We start from the raw sequence: 17,953 nt of genomic DNA on the forward strand, positions 1-17,953 counted from the left end.
GAGCCCCCTGTTTCTCCTGCCTCATTCCCCCAGCTCTAAACCATTGTTCGCACCGAGACCAGAGTTACCATTATAAAACATGGGTTAGATCGTGCTTCTGATTTGTTTCAAAACCTTCAGTAAGGCCATGATTACTTAAACGATCAAGTCCAAATCCTTCAGCGCGGGATAACTGATATTTAAAAATCTGGACCCAAGCATTTGTTCTGTTCTCATTTTATGCCGCTCTTCCCTAACACACATTGTCATAGTCCGGACATGCCTTTGTACTTAGCTTATTTTTTTTCTCTTGTATGAGATACTCTTTATCCGGAGGCGTAAGGAAATGGAATGCAGAAGACAGCGCAGAATGGGTTTTCTCCCCTAGCCATACCCTGTCCACTGTGCAGAGGCTGTGAAGTCACCTGTTCTCTGCACGGTGGACCCTTGGCCTATGTGCGCTATCACTCTTAGCATGTATTTGTCCGCCTCCTCTATAGACAATGGGTGGAGCTCATCACATTCATCTTGGTATCTTTGGTACCTTCTACAGTATAATTTTCTTTTTACACTTCATTTTGAAATAATTTTAGGCTTATAGAAAAGTTGAAAGAATAGAGATAGGTATGTCTATATGTCAGCCTGCCTCTTTTATAAGAAAGAAGCTGATAAACTGGATGATTTTAGCGTCTTGTGGATGGTGTAGCCAAAGGCGATCAGCACTGGGGATCTAAGAAGAGGAGAGTAGCAGAATTGGAGATAACTTTAAAAATGTGATTTAAGTTATTTTTTAGCAGCTGAACTGTAAGTAGTTTTTCAGGTATTGGTTGTAGGGCCATCAAACTTTTTTTTTTTTTTTCCTGGCTCTTTCATAGTGGCCACGTGACTAGGGTAAGTCACGTGACTTCTGTGGGTCTCAGGTGCCTCTGTAAAACGAGAAGATTGGACAAGACAAACTCTAAAGGCCCCGTCAGCTGAGAGGTGCTGTGATTCTGTGGACTGGGTTTATGAACATTGTCTACAGTGACTTTTTCCTAACAGTTGTCTGTGTTTATTTTTAGATGACCGTATAGCGTTTTTGGAGGAATATGAAGGATACTTGGTAGATTTTCATGACTTTTCTTCGGGTAGCAGTCCACGTGTCAGAAAGCATTTTCCAGAGACTTGGATTTGGCTAGACACCAGCATGGGGTAAAAGTTTATAAAGTTCTTTGCCCATATATATTTTGTTTGGCCTTAGTTTTAAGTAAGTGTTGCCCTGTTTCTGATGCTTAAATACAAACATAGAGTGATAAAGAACTGAATGGACCAAGAGTTTTTTTTAGAACGATATTTATTGTATTTAAATATAGTACTTAATAAAGCTTCATGTGAATTGTGGCAGTGAGAGTAGCATCATGGAGAAGACCGGCCTTTTGCTAAGGAAGGGTGATTTTAACTTCCCTGAAGTCTTGTGGCTCTCATTGGGGAAAGATTGCTGAGAATTCCTTTGTTGCCTTGGGATGGGAAGCGCTCATGATTATTCCCCCTGCCTTGTGGCTCCTCATAAAACATCCCTGTGAGCCACAGGAAGTAGGGGTGTGGATGCTGAAAGGAATTCAGCTTAGCTGACAAACTCTGTGCTACCTGGCGTGATGACTGAGCAGGTGAATCATGAAATCTACACATATCGCGAGTCCACTATTTACAGAAACTTGAAATAAGACACAAGTCAAACCTCAGAAAACAAATAACAGGGTAGACTAGGATACAGAGGGAAACTTTTATGCATATTGAGAGAAACAAATTGGAGTTAAGTTTGAAAAAGTATATTATCTATACAAAATTTATGAAAAATGTTTATTCTGAAGATATAAACATTGTAGAAAGATTTTATTGGAATATGGATCAGTCTGCAGTGTTATGACCTTATTATGACTTATTCCTTGAGAACTTGGGGTCTACTGTTTTCGGCTTAAATCTTTAAAAAAATTTAGATATGTAAATGATTTGGAAACTTAAAATTCTTCCGAAACATGGTTTTAGGTTATGTTGGCCAATTTTGAAATGTGTCAGTTCTCGGTTTTGTGACTTTTATGTTTATCTTGGCTTCAGTTCCAGGACTTACCAAGAATTCGAAGTTACTGTACCTGATTCTATCACTTCTTGGGTTGCAACTGCTTTTGTGATCTCTGAGGATTTAGGTCTTGGACTAACAACTACTCCAGTGGAGGTAGTATATTAAAGGGCTGCTGATAAATGGTACAGTGCCACGAAGCAAAGAAAGTGTCAGCTCCTCGATGGATTTAAAAAAAGTGATTGCTGATGACGTAGATCACAGTTTAGAGATTCCTTGGCGTTTCCTTCTTGTTTTTCATCTGCTTTACACTTTGGAATGTGAGCTGTATTAAACTGCTAAACGTGCTAGCTCTGTATTAAGATTTGGATACAAAGTTTATTATTGACTGAGTCCAACCCCTTCCAGAGGCCAAGAAGAGAGAGAACATTTCCGTGCATCCCTCTTTAAGGGCAAGCAGAACTTCTCAAAATGTCCCCTAGCAAACATTTCTTCACATCTCTTTGGTCAAATTACATCTCATGTCGCTTCCTAAACCCGTCACTGACAAGAGGAATGTAATGACCATGACTGGTCTTAGACCAGTAGCCTTCACCTCTGTCATACCTGAAGCCAGCTTTTTATAACAGCTATGCTTTTCATCCCTCTACCGTCTATGCAAAATGAAATGCATAGAAAATATAATATAACTGCACACTCAATTTTAAAAAAATCAATAAGGTGCCCTAAGTGAAATAGTGAGGAGAAATAAAAGGAAAGTAATGTATAATAAAATAATATACTCTTCAGTATGTAAGCGACCAGGCCTAGTTGCACTAGAAGGCATAGTAACATATGTGAATATTTACACCGTGCTTAGAATCACCCTGTGTGTACAGCTGCACATCCAGTTTGATATACGTGTATTGTTTTCGCAACTCAAAAACCTTGAGTGGTGCTGCCTGAGGTGATGTAAACTTTTGACATAGTGAACAAGTTTTGATAAAGTTACAAAACAAAGTATAGTTTCCTCTTGATTTACAAAATAGTTGTATATTGACAGATGTTTTGGGTTTATATATATGTTGGAATTAGTTGTAAGCCCAGGTCATTATCAGCAGGTACTTTATCTACATGAAGGAACATTCAAGAATCATGAGGGACACGGAACAATTCTTCCTTTTCTGGGACTGTCCTGAGCATGCAGACCTTCACCCACTAAGTGCCAAGAGCACCCTATGGTGACAGTCTGACACTTCCACAAATGTCCAGATAAACCTCTAAGCGGGGATTAGCTGCTGCCAGTGAGAAGCTCCGCCGATGCTGTCAGAGTTGGGTGACCAATGAGGAAGCACGAGTATGTGTATCTGTATATTACAGGGTAGCAGGCAAACCATCATTTAGACTTTTCACATGAGTCTAAAACAGATGCTGTTTCATTTGGCCAGTGGCTTTAGAAGAAGAATGGTAGAATCAACTTGGCAGAGTAGAGGAAGAGAGACTTAGCTGTGGCCTCAGACATGCTGGGATCCAGTTCTGGCTCCTACACTTTGCAGCAGTGTGAACTTGTACCGGTTACAGAGATGTCTGAGCTTCAGATTTCTTTTCTGTAAAATAGGATCATAACACCTGCCTACATAGGTGTAATGACTACATGAAATAATTTGTGTAAAGTCCCTGGTTCCTAGTAGCCATTTCATAAAATGTAGTGGTTACTGTGTTAAGTAAAATAAATCAATGTGCCCGCGTTCATTAGGGGTAGGTTGCTGTTTGCTTTCTGTTGGTAGGCAAGTGGACATTTCTATGTGAAGTTAGTTATAAGCGTCACAGGTTTTGTGAGATTCGCTTTTAATTGCGTAAAGCGTGAAGCACTTGGACTTGAATCAAATCTGTATTCATTGTGTTCTTTTCAGCTCCAGTCCTTCCAACCGTTTTTCATTTTTTTGAATCTTCCCTACTCTGTTATCAGAGGTGAAGAATTTGCTTTGGAAGTAACCATATTCAATTATTTAAAAGATGCCACTGAGGTAATATACTAATCATCATTTACACTTCAGGAAAAAATGAAGAAAACATGCGGGGATTGGGTTATGTAGTGTTTGGGCATCTAAGCATTCTATACATTACTGGGAGATTGAAAAGAGCCATACTTTGCCCACCATCTCTTCTGCTTGTTAATGTCGAAGGATGTTGCTAGCCTGCCCAGGCATCCTCGCCCTAATTTCTAGCAGAGGTTCTCTGCTTTAGTCATGCACCTTCATCTCTTTGGCATGTCTTTCTCTTTCCTGCCCACCCCTGCATTTTTCCCCTACTCTCCTCCCACATCTACAATGTGTTGCCGCTTCTCACTGCTGTTCTGTGCTCACTGCAGGTGGCAAGAATTGATTCCTTTCAAGACCCGGTTTGAAACTGAGGTGTCTTTCCTGAGGAATCTCACCCATGCTGTTGTGCTTATCCCTGTGTTTATATTCTGTTTTCAAGGCTTTGTCTTTTGAGTCACGGCCCGGTGTCTCCTTAGCCAAGTCAGTTCCCTGTAAGGCAGGGGTAGGCCCACTGTTTGTACTGTGCCTGCAGTAGTGTTAACAAAATGATTTTTCCTCCCGGAGTAGGGAGGGATTGTAATTAACCTTATTACCTGAAAATGCCATAATCTCTTTAAGCACTATGTCTAGAGAGTAAACTTTCTTATTTTCTAACTTTCCTTTTATTTTTATTTTTTTTGGGGTATGCGGGCCTCTCACTGTTGTGGCCTCTCCCGTTGCGGAGCACAGGCTCCGGATGCGCAGGCCCAGCGGCCATGGCTCACGGGCCCAGCCGCTCCGCGGCATGTGGGATCTTCCTGGACCGGGGCACGAACCCGTGTCCCCTGCATCGGCAGATGGACTCTCAACCACTGCGCCACCAGGGAAGCCCTAATTTTACTTTTTAATCTTTTTAACATGGTCCAGTGTAAAGAGCAAAAGTCAGGAGGCCCACATTCAAGGTCCAGGTCCTCCACTTACCAGCAAATAACTTAATTGCAGTTTACTCATCTGTCAGGTAGGAAATATTTTGAGAAACAGATGAGAAAATAAATGGGAAAACAATTCATAAAATCTAAGACCCAGAGAAATGGGATTCTTGATGAGCCTGGCAACTTTGACATATTTTATGAAAGTTTGCAACCGACATATGTTTCAGGACTAGTGTCTGAGTCATACTTTTCTTGGAATAATTTTAGCAGAGGCTCTCAATGAATGTAATAACATTTCATCCTGTTTGCCTCAGGCTTTTCTGATGGGACTAGTGTCCCAGGATGACTCAGATGAGTCAGGCTGGTGGCAGTACCATGACATGAAATAACCTTTTTGGATACACCCTTACCACTCAGGCTTTGAAAAATGAGAGAATTTAATGTTAGTGGGAGTTTAATGTTAGAAATGGAACTGAAGAATGCCATTTCCCCACATGTCTTGAGGCAGATGGAGAAAGCATAGGAAAGAAACTAGGTTTTTCCTGACACCCTTTCACCCTCTCCTTGCCTGAATCTTTCTGTCTTATTTTTCTCTAGTTTCAGGCCTCATAGATTTATCTGCACTTAGAGCAACATTTTACTGGGGAGCAATTTATTATACAAGACCTTTGATGATTTTTTCTTCCAGGTTAAGGTAATCATTGAGAAAAGTGACACGTTTGATATTCTAATGGCTTCGAATGAAATAAATGTCACAGGACACCAGCAGACAGTTCTGGTTCCCAGTGAGGATGGGGCAACTGTTCTTTTCCCGGTCAGGCCAACACATCTGGGGGAAATGCCCATCACAGTCACAGCTGTTTCACCTGCTGCTTCCGATGCTGTCACCCAGAGGATTTTAGTGAAGGTGAATACTTGAAGTCTAAATAAATAGAATGGAAATACATAATTGAAAAGGCAACAGAAGGTGGTTTTTCTCTTGGTTAGATTTGTTTTCAAGACTGACTGGGTCATCTTTTCCACCCTCCTGGTAATGCCTAATGGTTTTCTCATCTGAATGTAAAAATATATCACGTGTGTTTTTAAAGGTAATTGTCAACGTCTTCTTTAAATTTATAGTACGACTATAAGGCAAGTTACATTTACAGTCTGTGTGACATTGGGATCCTATTAAGTCATGCCAAGTTGATACATAGATTTTGAATTTTGGAATTCCTCAGTACAGGTAGAAGAGGTTTTGGTAGGTTTTTACAGAGAAGACAGTATGCACAAAAAGACAACTCAGGACAGTAGATAAGCGCTTGTGTTCCGGAGTAAGACAGCTCTGGGTTTCATCCCACCTTTGTCAAGGGTGCCTTTGCACAAGGTACTTAACCTCTGTCTTTGGATAATAAAAGGACCTACCTCCGAGGGTTTCTCAACACCTTTTCATCTTCTCCTTTATCATTTCCATTGCCATTCTATGAAATGTTTTGACTAATTTAATGAGAAGGGAAACATTTGTTAACAGATTTGAAGCAATAATCAAGACACTGTAGGTACTTACCTAACCATATACAGGCCAGATGATTGACTTATTATCTGCATGCAGTTCTCTGTAAACAGATGAGTAGGGACCATGATAATTGTGTTCCTTTTTATCAACAGGCTGAAGGAATAGAAAAATCATATTCACAATCCATCTTATTAGACCTGACCGACAGCAAGCTACAAACTACCCTGAAAACTTTGAGTTTCTCCTTTCCTCCTCATATAGTGAGTGGTAGTGAGAGAGTTCAGATCACTGCAATTGGTAAGAACAGATATCACCATCGCTACTGGTTTATTTGTATATGATACTATATATTTTTCATTTATTTGTAGGTATATTTTCTTTTTTTAATTACTTTTTAAAGTTGAAGTATAGTTGGTTTACATTGTTTCAGGTATATAGCAAAGTGATTCAGTTATACATATATGTGTATATATTCTCTTTCAGATTCTTTTCTGAAAGAGAGTAGTTTATTACAAAATAGTTTATAGTTTATTACAAGATATTGAATATAGTTCCCTGTGCTATAAGTAGGTCCTTATTTAGGTGTATTTTCTTATTTAACCCTAATGAGAAGAAGTTGCAAAAAGTTTTTAGTTGGTGCCAACCATGGATTACAGTAGGAAGGCAAGTGAGAGGTGTGTCCTGGACCAGTTCTTCTGTCTTCAAGGTGCATGTGAATCACCTGGGGAGCTTGTGTGAAGGCAGATTCTGGCTTGGTAGGCCTGGGGTGGGGCCTTGGATTCTGCAACTCTAACAAGCTCCCAGGTGATGACGATGCTGCTGGTGTGCAGACCACTCTTTTGAGTAGCCAGACCACGCCTATCGTATGGTGGTTCTGCCTCTGTGGCTCTCGGCCACTGGTGAATATCCCTTCTGTGGAGCTTCGGAATACACAAATATCTGGGATCCACTCTCGAGCTGCTCAGTCAGCATCTCTTGGGCTGTGGCTAGGGCATGCATGTTTTGAAAAGGTTCCATGACTGCTTCTGGTAACCAGAGGTGGAGGACCACTGCCTCTAGCAGTTCCCTGTGCAGACACAAGTACCCTTTCCAGTTTGAAGCTACCCACTGACTAAGTCACCCTCTCCTAGTCACCTTCTGGTAACCCCAAAGTCCTTTCAACTATTAGACAGAGCTTCCACACACATGGTTTATTTATGTGGTCGTGCTTTGCAAATAACTGAAAGAAATATTTAGATGAATGACATCTAAATATCGGGTTGGCCAAAAGGGTCGTTAGGGTTTTTCTATAAGATGTTACAAAACTTTTTGGCCCACCCAATATTTAGATCTTTGAGGTGTCAGGACCTAAGGCACGTTTTCAGAGGTTCTTTTAAGTCTCCCCTGCAAGTGTAATGCTTTTTATTATAACCTCAAACAACCGGTTCCTCTAGAGAGGACTTTTTTGGGAGACTTAGATATAATGCTTAAAAAGAATTAAATAAGCTTTCTACTTAGGGGAATACATTCTGCCTAAGAACCTCCCACAGTGCCAGGATGCTGGGAGATGATGTGGTACACACGCGCACACATGGAGGGAAGTGTGTACCATCACTCCTTATGTTGGAATGAGTCTGCTATTGTGACTGAAGTGCTCTGAGGTTTAATTTTAAAGCTTGATTTAGATAATGGTTTTTCAAGTGTTATTTTTATATGGTATTTATATATTAAAAAAAAAACCTATTTGGTAGCCCAGATGTGTGAATATTAGCTTGCTTCTTCGGATTTTGAGAGTCTAAGTTTATGTTCACTTTGAATATTAAAAACATAACCTACAGTAGTAATAAAAATAAAAAACATAAGCTACAGTGGTATTTATTTCTCTGTGTTAATATCTAAAGTTTGAGACATTATATGCGAGCATGGCGGCAGCCTACCCACCTGAAGATCTTCCTCTCTTTTTTGGATTCATTTTTTCTGGAGCAGATTTTTACTAGGTATTTGGACTTGGTAAGTTTCTAAAATAAACCACATTGACGAATATTCTTCTCTATACAGTTCAACCCTTGTGAGGTCAGAATTAGAACTCAGCCTTTACATTTCTAAATTCTTACTTATTTTCTTGAGTTATGGTGTTAGACTGTGGTTAGAGGAATGTGGGTAAGCGTGTGTTTTGTTTCACTTTATATTACTAACTTTGAAGCATATTTTTAACCCTTTTGATCCTGAGATTTATTGAAACGCTTATACTTGTTAGTTCTACTTTGTTGTTGATACATAGAGCACATTGAAAAATACCACCACCCTGCCCTGAAAAACATCGTTTCTCAAGAATTTGTACTGTATTAGTAAGGACATCAAAATAAATTCTACTTATGTGAAGAATATTAATAATAAAACATTTCTTTCCTATGTAAGAATGATGGTTTCCTAATGCAATTCCTGACATTTTTGTTCAGAAATTTTATTTTAAACTTGGTTTTTGCTTAGGTGTACTGTATCTTTGAGCTATAAGAGTCTCCTAATTTGTCACATAATCTACAAGTTCAGTACCACTGTATTGTCATTTATTTGACCCGTCTTCCTAAAAGCTTGATGTAAAGTTTCTATAAATACTGTGCTCCACGCAGTGGAATAGTAATATGGCTTCAGATGCGTTCTGCCCTCAGTGGACACCTCTCTGCCACCAGGCGGTACAGTTACCGAGGATTTGCTGAATGTAATGAATATCTTGTGCTTTCAGGAGATATTCTTGGTTCTTCCATCAGTGGCTTAGCCTCACTCATTCGAATGCCTTATGGCTGTGGCGAACAGAACATGATAAATTTTGCTCCAAATATTTACGTTTTGGATTACCTGACTAAAAAGAAACAGCTGACTGAGAATTTAAAAGAAAAAGCCCTTTCATTTATGAGGCAAGGTAAGCATTTTAGAAACATACTTTTATTTGTAAAAATACATCTCTTCTTTTCTTTTCGGTCAGAGTTGACTCTGACCATATTTCAACATAGACAGATTTTGTCTTTGCTCTGTGATTGTGGCACTAGATGGTGTGGAATGTGCTAGAAGTGTGAGCAGTGGGACGCTGCCGCCACTCGTCCTCAGCTCAGGGCTCACTGGTTGCTGCTAAGATGTTGGTTAAGGATTTTGTTCCTGGAGGGGTTTGTATTTTCATAAGGGATTGGACATTTAAAGCCACTTAAAGATCTGAAGGAATGAGTATTCATTCCACATTTCTAGAGCATCACTTAGGGCCAGGGTCACTTCCAGTGCTGAGGAAGCAGGAGGTCAGGCCTTTCCTCCCAGGGGAGTCCCTGTTCAGTGGAGAAAGTCCGCCGGTAAACACACGAGGCTTCCTGTGGTGGGGACCTTCTCAGCGCATTTAACATTTCAAGTAGTTGGGGGGTTAGGAGAGAAGGGTGTGTATGGGGGCCCCTGCTGGCCACTCAGGAAACGCCACACCGGTGAGGACTCTGCCCTGGCTCCTGGAGAGGCTGATACTGTTTGCAGACGCCAGGCCCTGTGTCTACAAGTTGCTAATAACAACAGATAACATCGGCGGATGCTTACTGTGAGGCAGGCAGTGTTCTAAGCACCTTCCATAATATCTCACTTACTGGTCGCCATCAGTATACGCTTATCATCCTCCTATTTTTACAGACGAAGCAACTCAGGCACAGAAAAGTTACCTAACTTGCTAGGGTCACAGAGCAAGTGATGGCAGAGCTGGGATTTGAACTCGCTCTCTGGCCCCAGAGTCCATGCTCTATCTGTGTCCATACTTAGGAGAAAATGGACAATTGTGAGGCATTTTTAATAATAATAATGTAGACTTGATTTCCTCGAATATTCCAAAAGCCAGCCACCCAAAGTCACAGTTTGGAAGCTTTGTGCTTCCATTAGGGGACCTCTAGCAAGATCTCTGTGTGGCTGAGTTTCTCATTCTGCACAGTCTGGGGTACCTGCTGTCCATCAAACTGATAAAGATTAGAATGGTTCAGGCAATACAATAGGAAAATGCTTGTTCAGTATAATCTACAAATTGAATCAACACTTTCCACCCTGACTTTTAATTTTGTTTTATTTATTTATTTTTACAATGAATGGGTTAAATGCCCATAGAGGCAAGCTGTTAGTGGTTTGGCTAACTTTTCCACAGTTAAGAATGAGAAAACTTAGTAAAGACATTATTTTAACGTGGGCTTTTTTTCTAGGTTCGCTCATTATCTTAAACTAAATTCTATGTAATAATGATAATAATGAACCCTATTTGTTGTATAAATGTTTTCATTTAATTCTCACAAAAACCCTTGGAGGTAGGGGTACTGTTATTATTTCCCTTTTGCAGATGAGGAAACCGAGGCACAGGGAGGCTAAATAACTTACCCATGGTTCCCCTGGTGGTCTGACTCTGTAGTCCATGCTCAGAACGCCATGAGATAGTGTTACTTTGCAACGTTCTTAGGTTGTTGGAAGCAATAGGGGAGGATGTAGGAGGAGTCGGAATTGGGCCAAGATGCTTCAGTGTGACCAAGGTGTAAGAGGTCTCAATGGGTGTTCTGATAAAATAGTAAGAGAGGACCATGGGTTCTGTAGGGAAGGAGAAACCAGACGTTAGAATCTGGGTGTCAGGTTAGACCAGAGGGAGCTGTAAGATGTTGGGTCCAAGGGGCTGAGCTGCAGTCAGTGTCCTGAGTGCCCCCTGGGCTAGGCTGGCAGACAAGGGCTGAGTGCAAGTAAGGGAGCTGCCAGTCGCCTGCTGTGTGGGAGGCCAGCGTTGGGATCAGGGCTGGGTGTGACCCGAGTTCTGCTGTGTAGTAGATAGTGGTATAGCTTCCCTCAGATTAGAGCCAGGCCCTGCAGGCATCTATGACATCTCAGGCCCAGGTCCTTAAGTCCTCTAGGAAATTCTCCAAGATCTAGCAATCGGTACTTTCTATACTGAGCTGCCCATTAAAAAGTATTCTCCTTTCTGCGTATGTTTGTGAATCAGTCATTTTTTTTTCAGTTTAGCTATTAATTTATTTAAAGAGAATGGTAAAAAATCAGATGTTTTATCATATTCGTAGAAAACATACATTATTAATTTTTCAAGAAAAATGGTACTTATATACTAAGATATTTGCCCTGTGATTTCCAGGTACTCATGTCTTCATATAATGCATCTTTGCATGTCCTCTACCTGGAATGGTCTTCATGAACTGTGAACTATGTTTGCTTGATAAAATCTACTAATTATTAAAGTGAATCAGTCATATTTTAAGTATGTAAATACAAGAGCTGCTTTTTCCAGGTTTGGTTCTAATTAAGTTTAAGCAGTGGTACCAGGGGCTCTGTTTGGTGTGGTGTGTGCCACGCTAAATTCAGGTGAGATCTCTGCACACTGCCATATATTTAAAGAGATGAGTAAAAAATATTTTCACAGTTTAATTCAGCACCTTTTTAAGACAAGATTCTGACTTGTATTTGAAATTTAGGTTGGCTAGTTTCAGGTAGGGAGTATGTAGGACCTAGACTGGTGCTTTATAACTTGATACACATCCTTTGGGATATTTTAGTAAAATAAAGTAAAATATTTTAGAAAATGCCATTGATTGCATATCTTATATGCTTTATGAACTATAAGGTTGGCTAATCAAATATCAATGCTTTAAAGAGACAGAATAAATTTTATAGTTTGAACCATTTAAGGAACAATAATTCATGCCTTAAAAATAATTTGAGTTTCTGTCCTAGACACTTTGCTCTGGGTTAGTAGATGCCCTAAAAAATGAACAGTCCAAATCCTCGGTATCTGTTTTCTTTAAAAGGAGCGCTGGTCCCCAGGCCCATCCCGGCAAGGTAGGTGCCACCGTGCAATTGCAAAGCAGCCCTGCATTGCTTGGGAGGCTTCGTCACATTTGCTGGTTGTTAGAAGGCGCAGAGCAGCCAGAGGGCAGAAAAAGCTTTGTGGCAGAATGAAGAGCACTGCAGCCGTGAGGTGGGCGATTCCCACCAGGGGAGAGGTAGAGCCGTGGTTACAGCACCGGCGGTGGAGACCATGAGGCCTGGGCTCTGAACCCTGCCTCCTGCTCTGGGCTGGTTTCCCCAGCTTCTTCTTTCCACCTATAAGACATGGGTAAATAAGTAGCCACTTCTTAGGGCTGTTTTGAAGACTAAATGAGGTATTTTAACACATAGTAAATGCCCAGGAACTGTCAGCTATAATATAGTTAGTGGCATCTAACTAGGGAGATAGGGTCTAAAGTCAGCAAGTAAATTCTGTCCATTCTACCTCTAAAAACAAGTGTGAAATTTCCCCACTCTCTCCATCCCAGGCTGATTGATCTACTCTGACTTGCCATTGCTGACCTGGCTACTCCAGCAGCTTCCTGAATAGACCCTTTGCCAATATACTCACCCTCCTTCAACACAGTCTCTGCATATTTTCTCTATTGGAATAAAAATATTTTCTCTATTGGAATAAAAACAGGAAAAAAGTAGGTTTCAGAATTCTGATGCTGCATTTGGCCATCACAAGAATGGCTAGAGGCAATAGTGAAGATGCTAAAAAAGAAAACGTTGGTGAAGTTCTCACTTTCCATTCATGTCAGAGAGAGTAAGGAAGTTGATAACAAATACTCTTCTTTTAGCACAGGGATATTTTTATCAGCTTTTAACCAGAGAAAGTGATTGGGCAGCCAATTTTACTTAATTTATTTGTATACAATTTTGACACTTGTGGTAAACTAAGTCAAATTATGTTTAGAATGTTAGTTTTCTGTGTGTTTCTATGAGTGCTAGTTGCCTCTTTATTATGATAAATTGTAAATATTTTCCATTCATGGCTATTTCAAAGAAAATTCACCACCCACTAAGTATGTATCTTGTCTGACCCTTTATAAACAACATTTCATGAATCATTATTTTAAATTTTAGAAGTGTCTGTTAATTCTGATTATGCTGTTACTTTGTAACTCAGGAGCTATTCATAAGACTATGAACTTGAAGGCAGTACTCTAATTTCCTCATAAACTTTTGGAGAAAACCATCTTTTTGCCTATCTCATCTATCACGATGCAGCTGAGGGTTCTCTAATGATGCATGTCTGGCTTAAGACAAGGAAGGACTCCTCACACGAGACCTACTTGGTTTGGGTTCCCTCCTGTTTTGCCCAGGGAGCAGAGCTGGAGGTTTGGATTTTCAGTTTCATCTAAACCAGCTCAGGAAATGTACTCCATACCTGTAGACTGTGTCTGCAAGTCCCCTTCTCTGGGCTCGTTGCTCCTGGTGGAAGAACTGTGCTAATTGTTGATATTAATGGCAACTCTTGGCGGGCAGCCACCTGAAGGGTAATTTCCATAAACACTGATCTCATCTCCATGATCTCATCTCTCTGAAGGTTTTACAATAACTCATACTTGGAACTGCCATTGTTGATGTGATTCAGGGCCTTGGAGGCACTTGGTCCTCACCTGAGGTTGGTCCATCTTCCCACAGAAGTACCTCCTCTAGTGATGGAGGGACCTGGAGCTTCCCTTCCTTTCCCTTCCCTTCCCTTCCCTTCCCTTCCCTTCCCTTCCCTTCCCTTCCCTTCCCTTCCCTTCCCTTCCCTTCCCTTCCCTCCCCTCCCCTCCCCTCCCCTCCCCTCCCCTCCCCTCCCCTCCCCTTCCTCCTATATCAGATTGAGTTCACACGTAAACTCTTCTACCTGGTAGATTTACTCCTGAATTGGAAATTGAGGGAGAATGTCTTGGCCTCTTTTGCTCACTTCCTTTGTGAACATTAGAAAATTACTCTGCTTTTCTGTGATCCTTGACCAGCTCTGACAAAGGAAGAGATTATATGTTGCATTTTCTTCAAGGTTAATTAAAACATGTTAGAGTGAACTAAGGTTGTGTTAATAGTGCCTGTCATTGAATTTTTTCCATTCTTGTTTATTTTGCTTTTTGAATATGTAAAACATTAACGTGCTTCCAAAAGTCAAACTTATTCTAAAAGGTGTATGCAAAGGGGTATCTTTCCCTCTCGGATCCCTTCTCCCTACTCTCTGGGGGTAACGTTCTTGTTTAGCTTCTCTCTCTCTCTCTCTTTCTTTTTCTCTCTTAGCAGAAATTAACGTATGTTTTTTTATTTTCTCTTTTTCTTACACAAAAGGTAGTACACTATGTGTGCTATTTTAGACTTTGCCTTTTTCACTTAACAGTATATTCAGGAAATTGCTCTTCATCAGCTCAGAGAGAGTCCTCATTCTTTTCCACAGCTGCATAGTACTCTGTTGTACACATGTACCACAGTTTATTCAACCCGTCTCCAATTTGGTGGCATTTAGGTAGTTTCCAATGTTTTTGCAATTACAAATAACGCTGCAATCAATAGTCGTCTGCATATATATTTTTGTGTTGTTGGAGGTATATCTTCAGATATATCCTTAGAAGTAGGATTACTGGGTCAAAAGGTATAGACATTCTACTGCACAGGCGTTGTACCATTTGGAATTCCCTCTAGCAACGGATGAGTACTGGTTTCCTTACAGTCTCCCCAACAGGATGAATGGTCAAGCTTTTGAATCTTTGCTAAAGTGATGGGTAAGAAATGGTATCTCCATATGTAGTTTTCATTTGCATTTTACCTATTATGAAGTTGAACATTTCTTCCTGTCTTAAGGTCTGTCTCTCTTTATTTTTTGTGAAATGTCTGTACTTGTCTTTTGTCCATTTTTTCTCTATAGGAGTTTTTATCTTTTCCTCTAAATTAAAAAAATTCTTTATATAATCTATATGTGAAGATATATAGTACTAATATATAAAAACATATACATAGACTTGTATAGTATTAATGTTAGGAAGATTAGCCATTTATCCATCTTATATGTTGCAAATATTTTCCTTTAATTTGTCATCTGTTTTTCAACTTTGTTTATAGTGTTTTGCCATGGAAAAGTTTGAAACAATTTTTTTGTAGTCAGTTATTTTTTCTTAAAAGTTTGGTGGTTAGAAAGTCTTTTTCTACACCTATGTTACGGAGTGATATCTGTTGTTTACCGAGAGAATGTAAAAGGTACTGTGCGAAGAGCTTTTCATATATTAATCATTGAAAGAGCTCTATGAATTAGTAGGAAGCAGCAGCTTTGGAGACAGATGGACCTTGGCTAATGCCTAATTTCAGTTCCTATGAGCTGTGTGACCTCGCACATGATATATTCTAAGTTCAGATCTCTTCATCTCTAAAAAGCAGATAGCCTCTACATCGTAGAGTTGTGGCATTACCTGAGTTAATACCTGAAAAGGGCTTTGACCAGTTCCTGACACCTAGTCACAGTTGGATAAAAGTTGCCTGGTTAGTTACCATGCTGTAATATTTCAGTTTTAAACATAAAGAGTATAACCTAACGCTCCCTTCTTCAAATTAAGAAAACTCTCTCATCACTTAAATGCTGTTTCCATCTCTTTTACCATAGGTCTTAAAGATCACCGTGAAACAGTGTCTTGTTTTTTTATGCATTTTGTCTTACTGTAGCTTAAATCAGATACTCAGATCTAGCTGGGGTTTCTTGTGGAAAGGCTCAATGAGAAAAGTTGGGGACCTGGCAAGAGCAAATTCACGAATTTTAAATGACTAACACTCATATTTTGTTAGTCAAATATGAAGAATTAATTATAGGTATTGATGCTTCTAAAATGTGGTATTCATAAAGTAAAATGTTTTTGTTACTAGAGTTTATTGGGGATTGAATTCAACGTTTCACCAGTGAGTATGTTTGCCAGGCACTGCATGGCCATGCTGCTGGGTTCATTCTGTGTGCCCTCCCCTCCTGTAGTAGAATCCTGTAGTTTTCGGGAAGAATTCTTGGTTATCAGAGGATCACTGATAAAGCCTTGCGTTGGAAATGTTTCTGGCTTCTGCTTACTTTTTATTGATAAATTATGGCTAATATCATTTTTAGCGAGTTGGTTTGTTGGGCTTGTCCGGTGACTCTTTCAGTGTTTGGCCTGTGATTTCTCAGTCACTGGACTTTGAGACCTGCACGCATTGCTTTGCAAATATGAAACATCTGTCTCTATTTGCAACCACTTATTTGCAAATATGAAACATCTGCTTTTATTAAAGCAGATCTGTGAGCCATAAGCCCTTCCCAATTTAGTTCTATACTGAGACTTCATTACCACCACCATGTTCTTTTTATTTAGTGAGAACTTAGAGTTGACGTTTGGGCGCACAGGTCAGTTTGGGGGCTTACCTCAGTTGGTCATGACCAAAAAATTCTAGAGCCACTGTGTTAGATTATTTAGCAATTTTCTCCCTTCTGCTGGTGGTCTAAGAGTAGAAAGTATTTTTACTTCTCGTTTTAGCTTTAAATTTTAGTTATGATACTGTAGCTAGTATTTTTCTTAGGTAGCAAACAATTTTAGATGACTAAGCATTGAAACCATTGTAGTTTACACTACAGAGTTAAATACTCCGCTTTTTAATTTACTTGCTTTTGAATGGATAGAACTGTTGTCTGTGTGATGGTATTCTTCTGACTTTATTCCAGTTTGGGGCTATCACGGTTCTTATTTTATACATTCTACTTGAAAAGTCCTGATGTTCTTAATCTCCCACAGCACATGATATAGAAAATATTCAACGTTAGTTGATTTCATGTCTTCTTTCCCATTCGCTGCCCATGTTTCCTCAATATGAAGTCATGATTAGAAACTTCCCTTCATTGCAACTTGATTACGTTGATTATCTGTCTATTTTGGTGTCTTCAGGTTACCAGAGAGAACTTCTCTATCAGAGGGAAGATGGCTCTTTCAGTGCTTTTGGGAATGATGACCCTTCTGGGAGCACTTGGTAAGTGTTTTTGCCAATGGAACAAATCCATGTCACCGAATGGGCTCTCACTAGGTCACGATGGCCATGAAATTGACAGATGTGTCTCTGTATCAGCTTGGAGGCTGCTTTTCCATAGCCTGGCTTTAAAAGAGATTCTCCTTTTTAAATATGGTTTTAAAACACTAGTACATCAGACGTTTTTATTTAGAAAAGATAAGTCATAAATCCCCCTCTTTTTTGGTGGGAAAAGCAGCAATAAAATATGATGATGGTGCAGCTGGTAAGAAAAATTGGTTAGAAATATGGAGTATTGTGACATAGGTTTTTTTTTTTTTTTTTTTTTTTTTTTTTTTGCCGTACACGGGCCTCTTACTGTTGTGGCCTCTCCCGTTGCGGAGCACAGGCTCCGGACGCGCAGGCTCAGTGGCCATGGCTCATGGGCCCAGCCGCTCCGCGGCATGTGGGATCTTCCCGGACCGGGGCACGAACCCGCGTCGCCTGCATTGGCAGGCGGACTCTGAACCACTGCGCCGCCAGGGAAGCCCGACATAGGTCTTTTTTTAATCGGACACAATCAACACTAATTCTGTATTAATACGGTCAATGTAGTTTCTTTTTTCTTTTTGGAAGATGTTGGGGGTAGGAGTTTATTTATTTATTTTTGCTGTGTTGGGTCTTCATTTCTGTGCGAGGGCTTTCTCTAGTTGCGGCA

The 17,953-nt window shown here is 40.1% G+C and overlaps 1 protein-coding gene across 4 annotated transcripts in view; it reads left to right on the forward strand.

Moving 5' to 3' along the window:
• Nucleotides 1-17,953, forward strand: part of CD109 (CD109 molecule) — a 150,670-nt gene that overhangs the window by 110,173 nt on the left and 22,544 nt on the right. For all 4 annotated transcript variants that reach the window (XM_079939828.1, XM_079939829.1, XM_079939827.1 and 1 more), the window contains 7 exons: nt 1,041-1,170; nt 2,074-2,191; nt 3,928-4,041; nt 5,656-5,874; nt 6,615-6,759; nt 9,185-9,361; nt 17,178-17,259. In XM_079939828.1, the coding sequence (XP_079795954.1) occupies nt 1,041-1,170; nt 2,074-2,191; nt 3,928-4,041; nt 5,656-5,874; nt 6,615-6,759; nt 9,185-9,361; nt 17,178-17,259 (985 nt within the window). The remainder of the gene's footprint in view (nt 1-1,040; nt 1,171-2,073; nt 2,192-3,927; nt 4,042-5,655; nt 5,875-6,614; nt 6,760-9,184; nt 9,362-17,177; nt 17,260-17,953) is intronic.

Source organism: Stenella coeruleoalba, assembly GCF_951394435.1.
Source record: "Stenella coeruleoalba genome assembly, chromosome: 12".
NCBI lineage: Eukaryota > Metazoa > Chordata > Mammalia > Artiodactyla > Delphinidae > Stenella > Stenella coeruleoalba.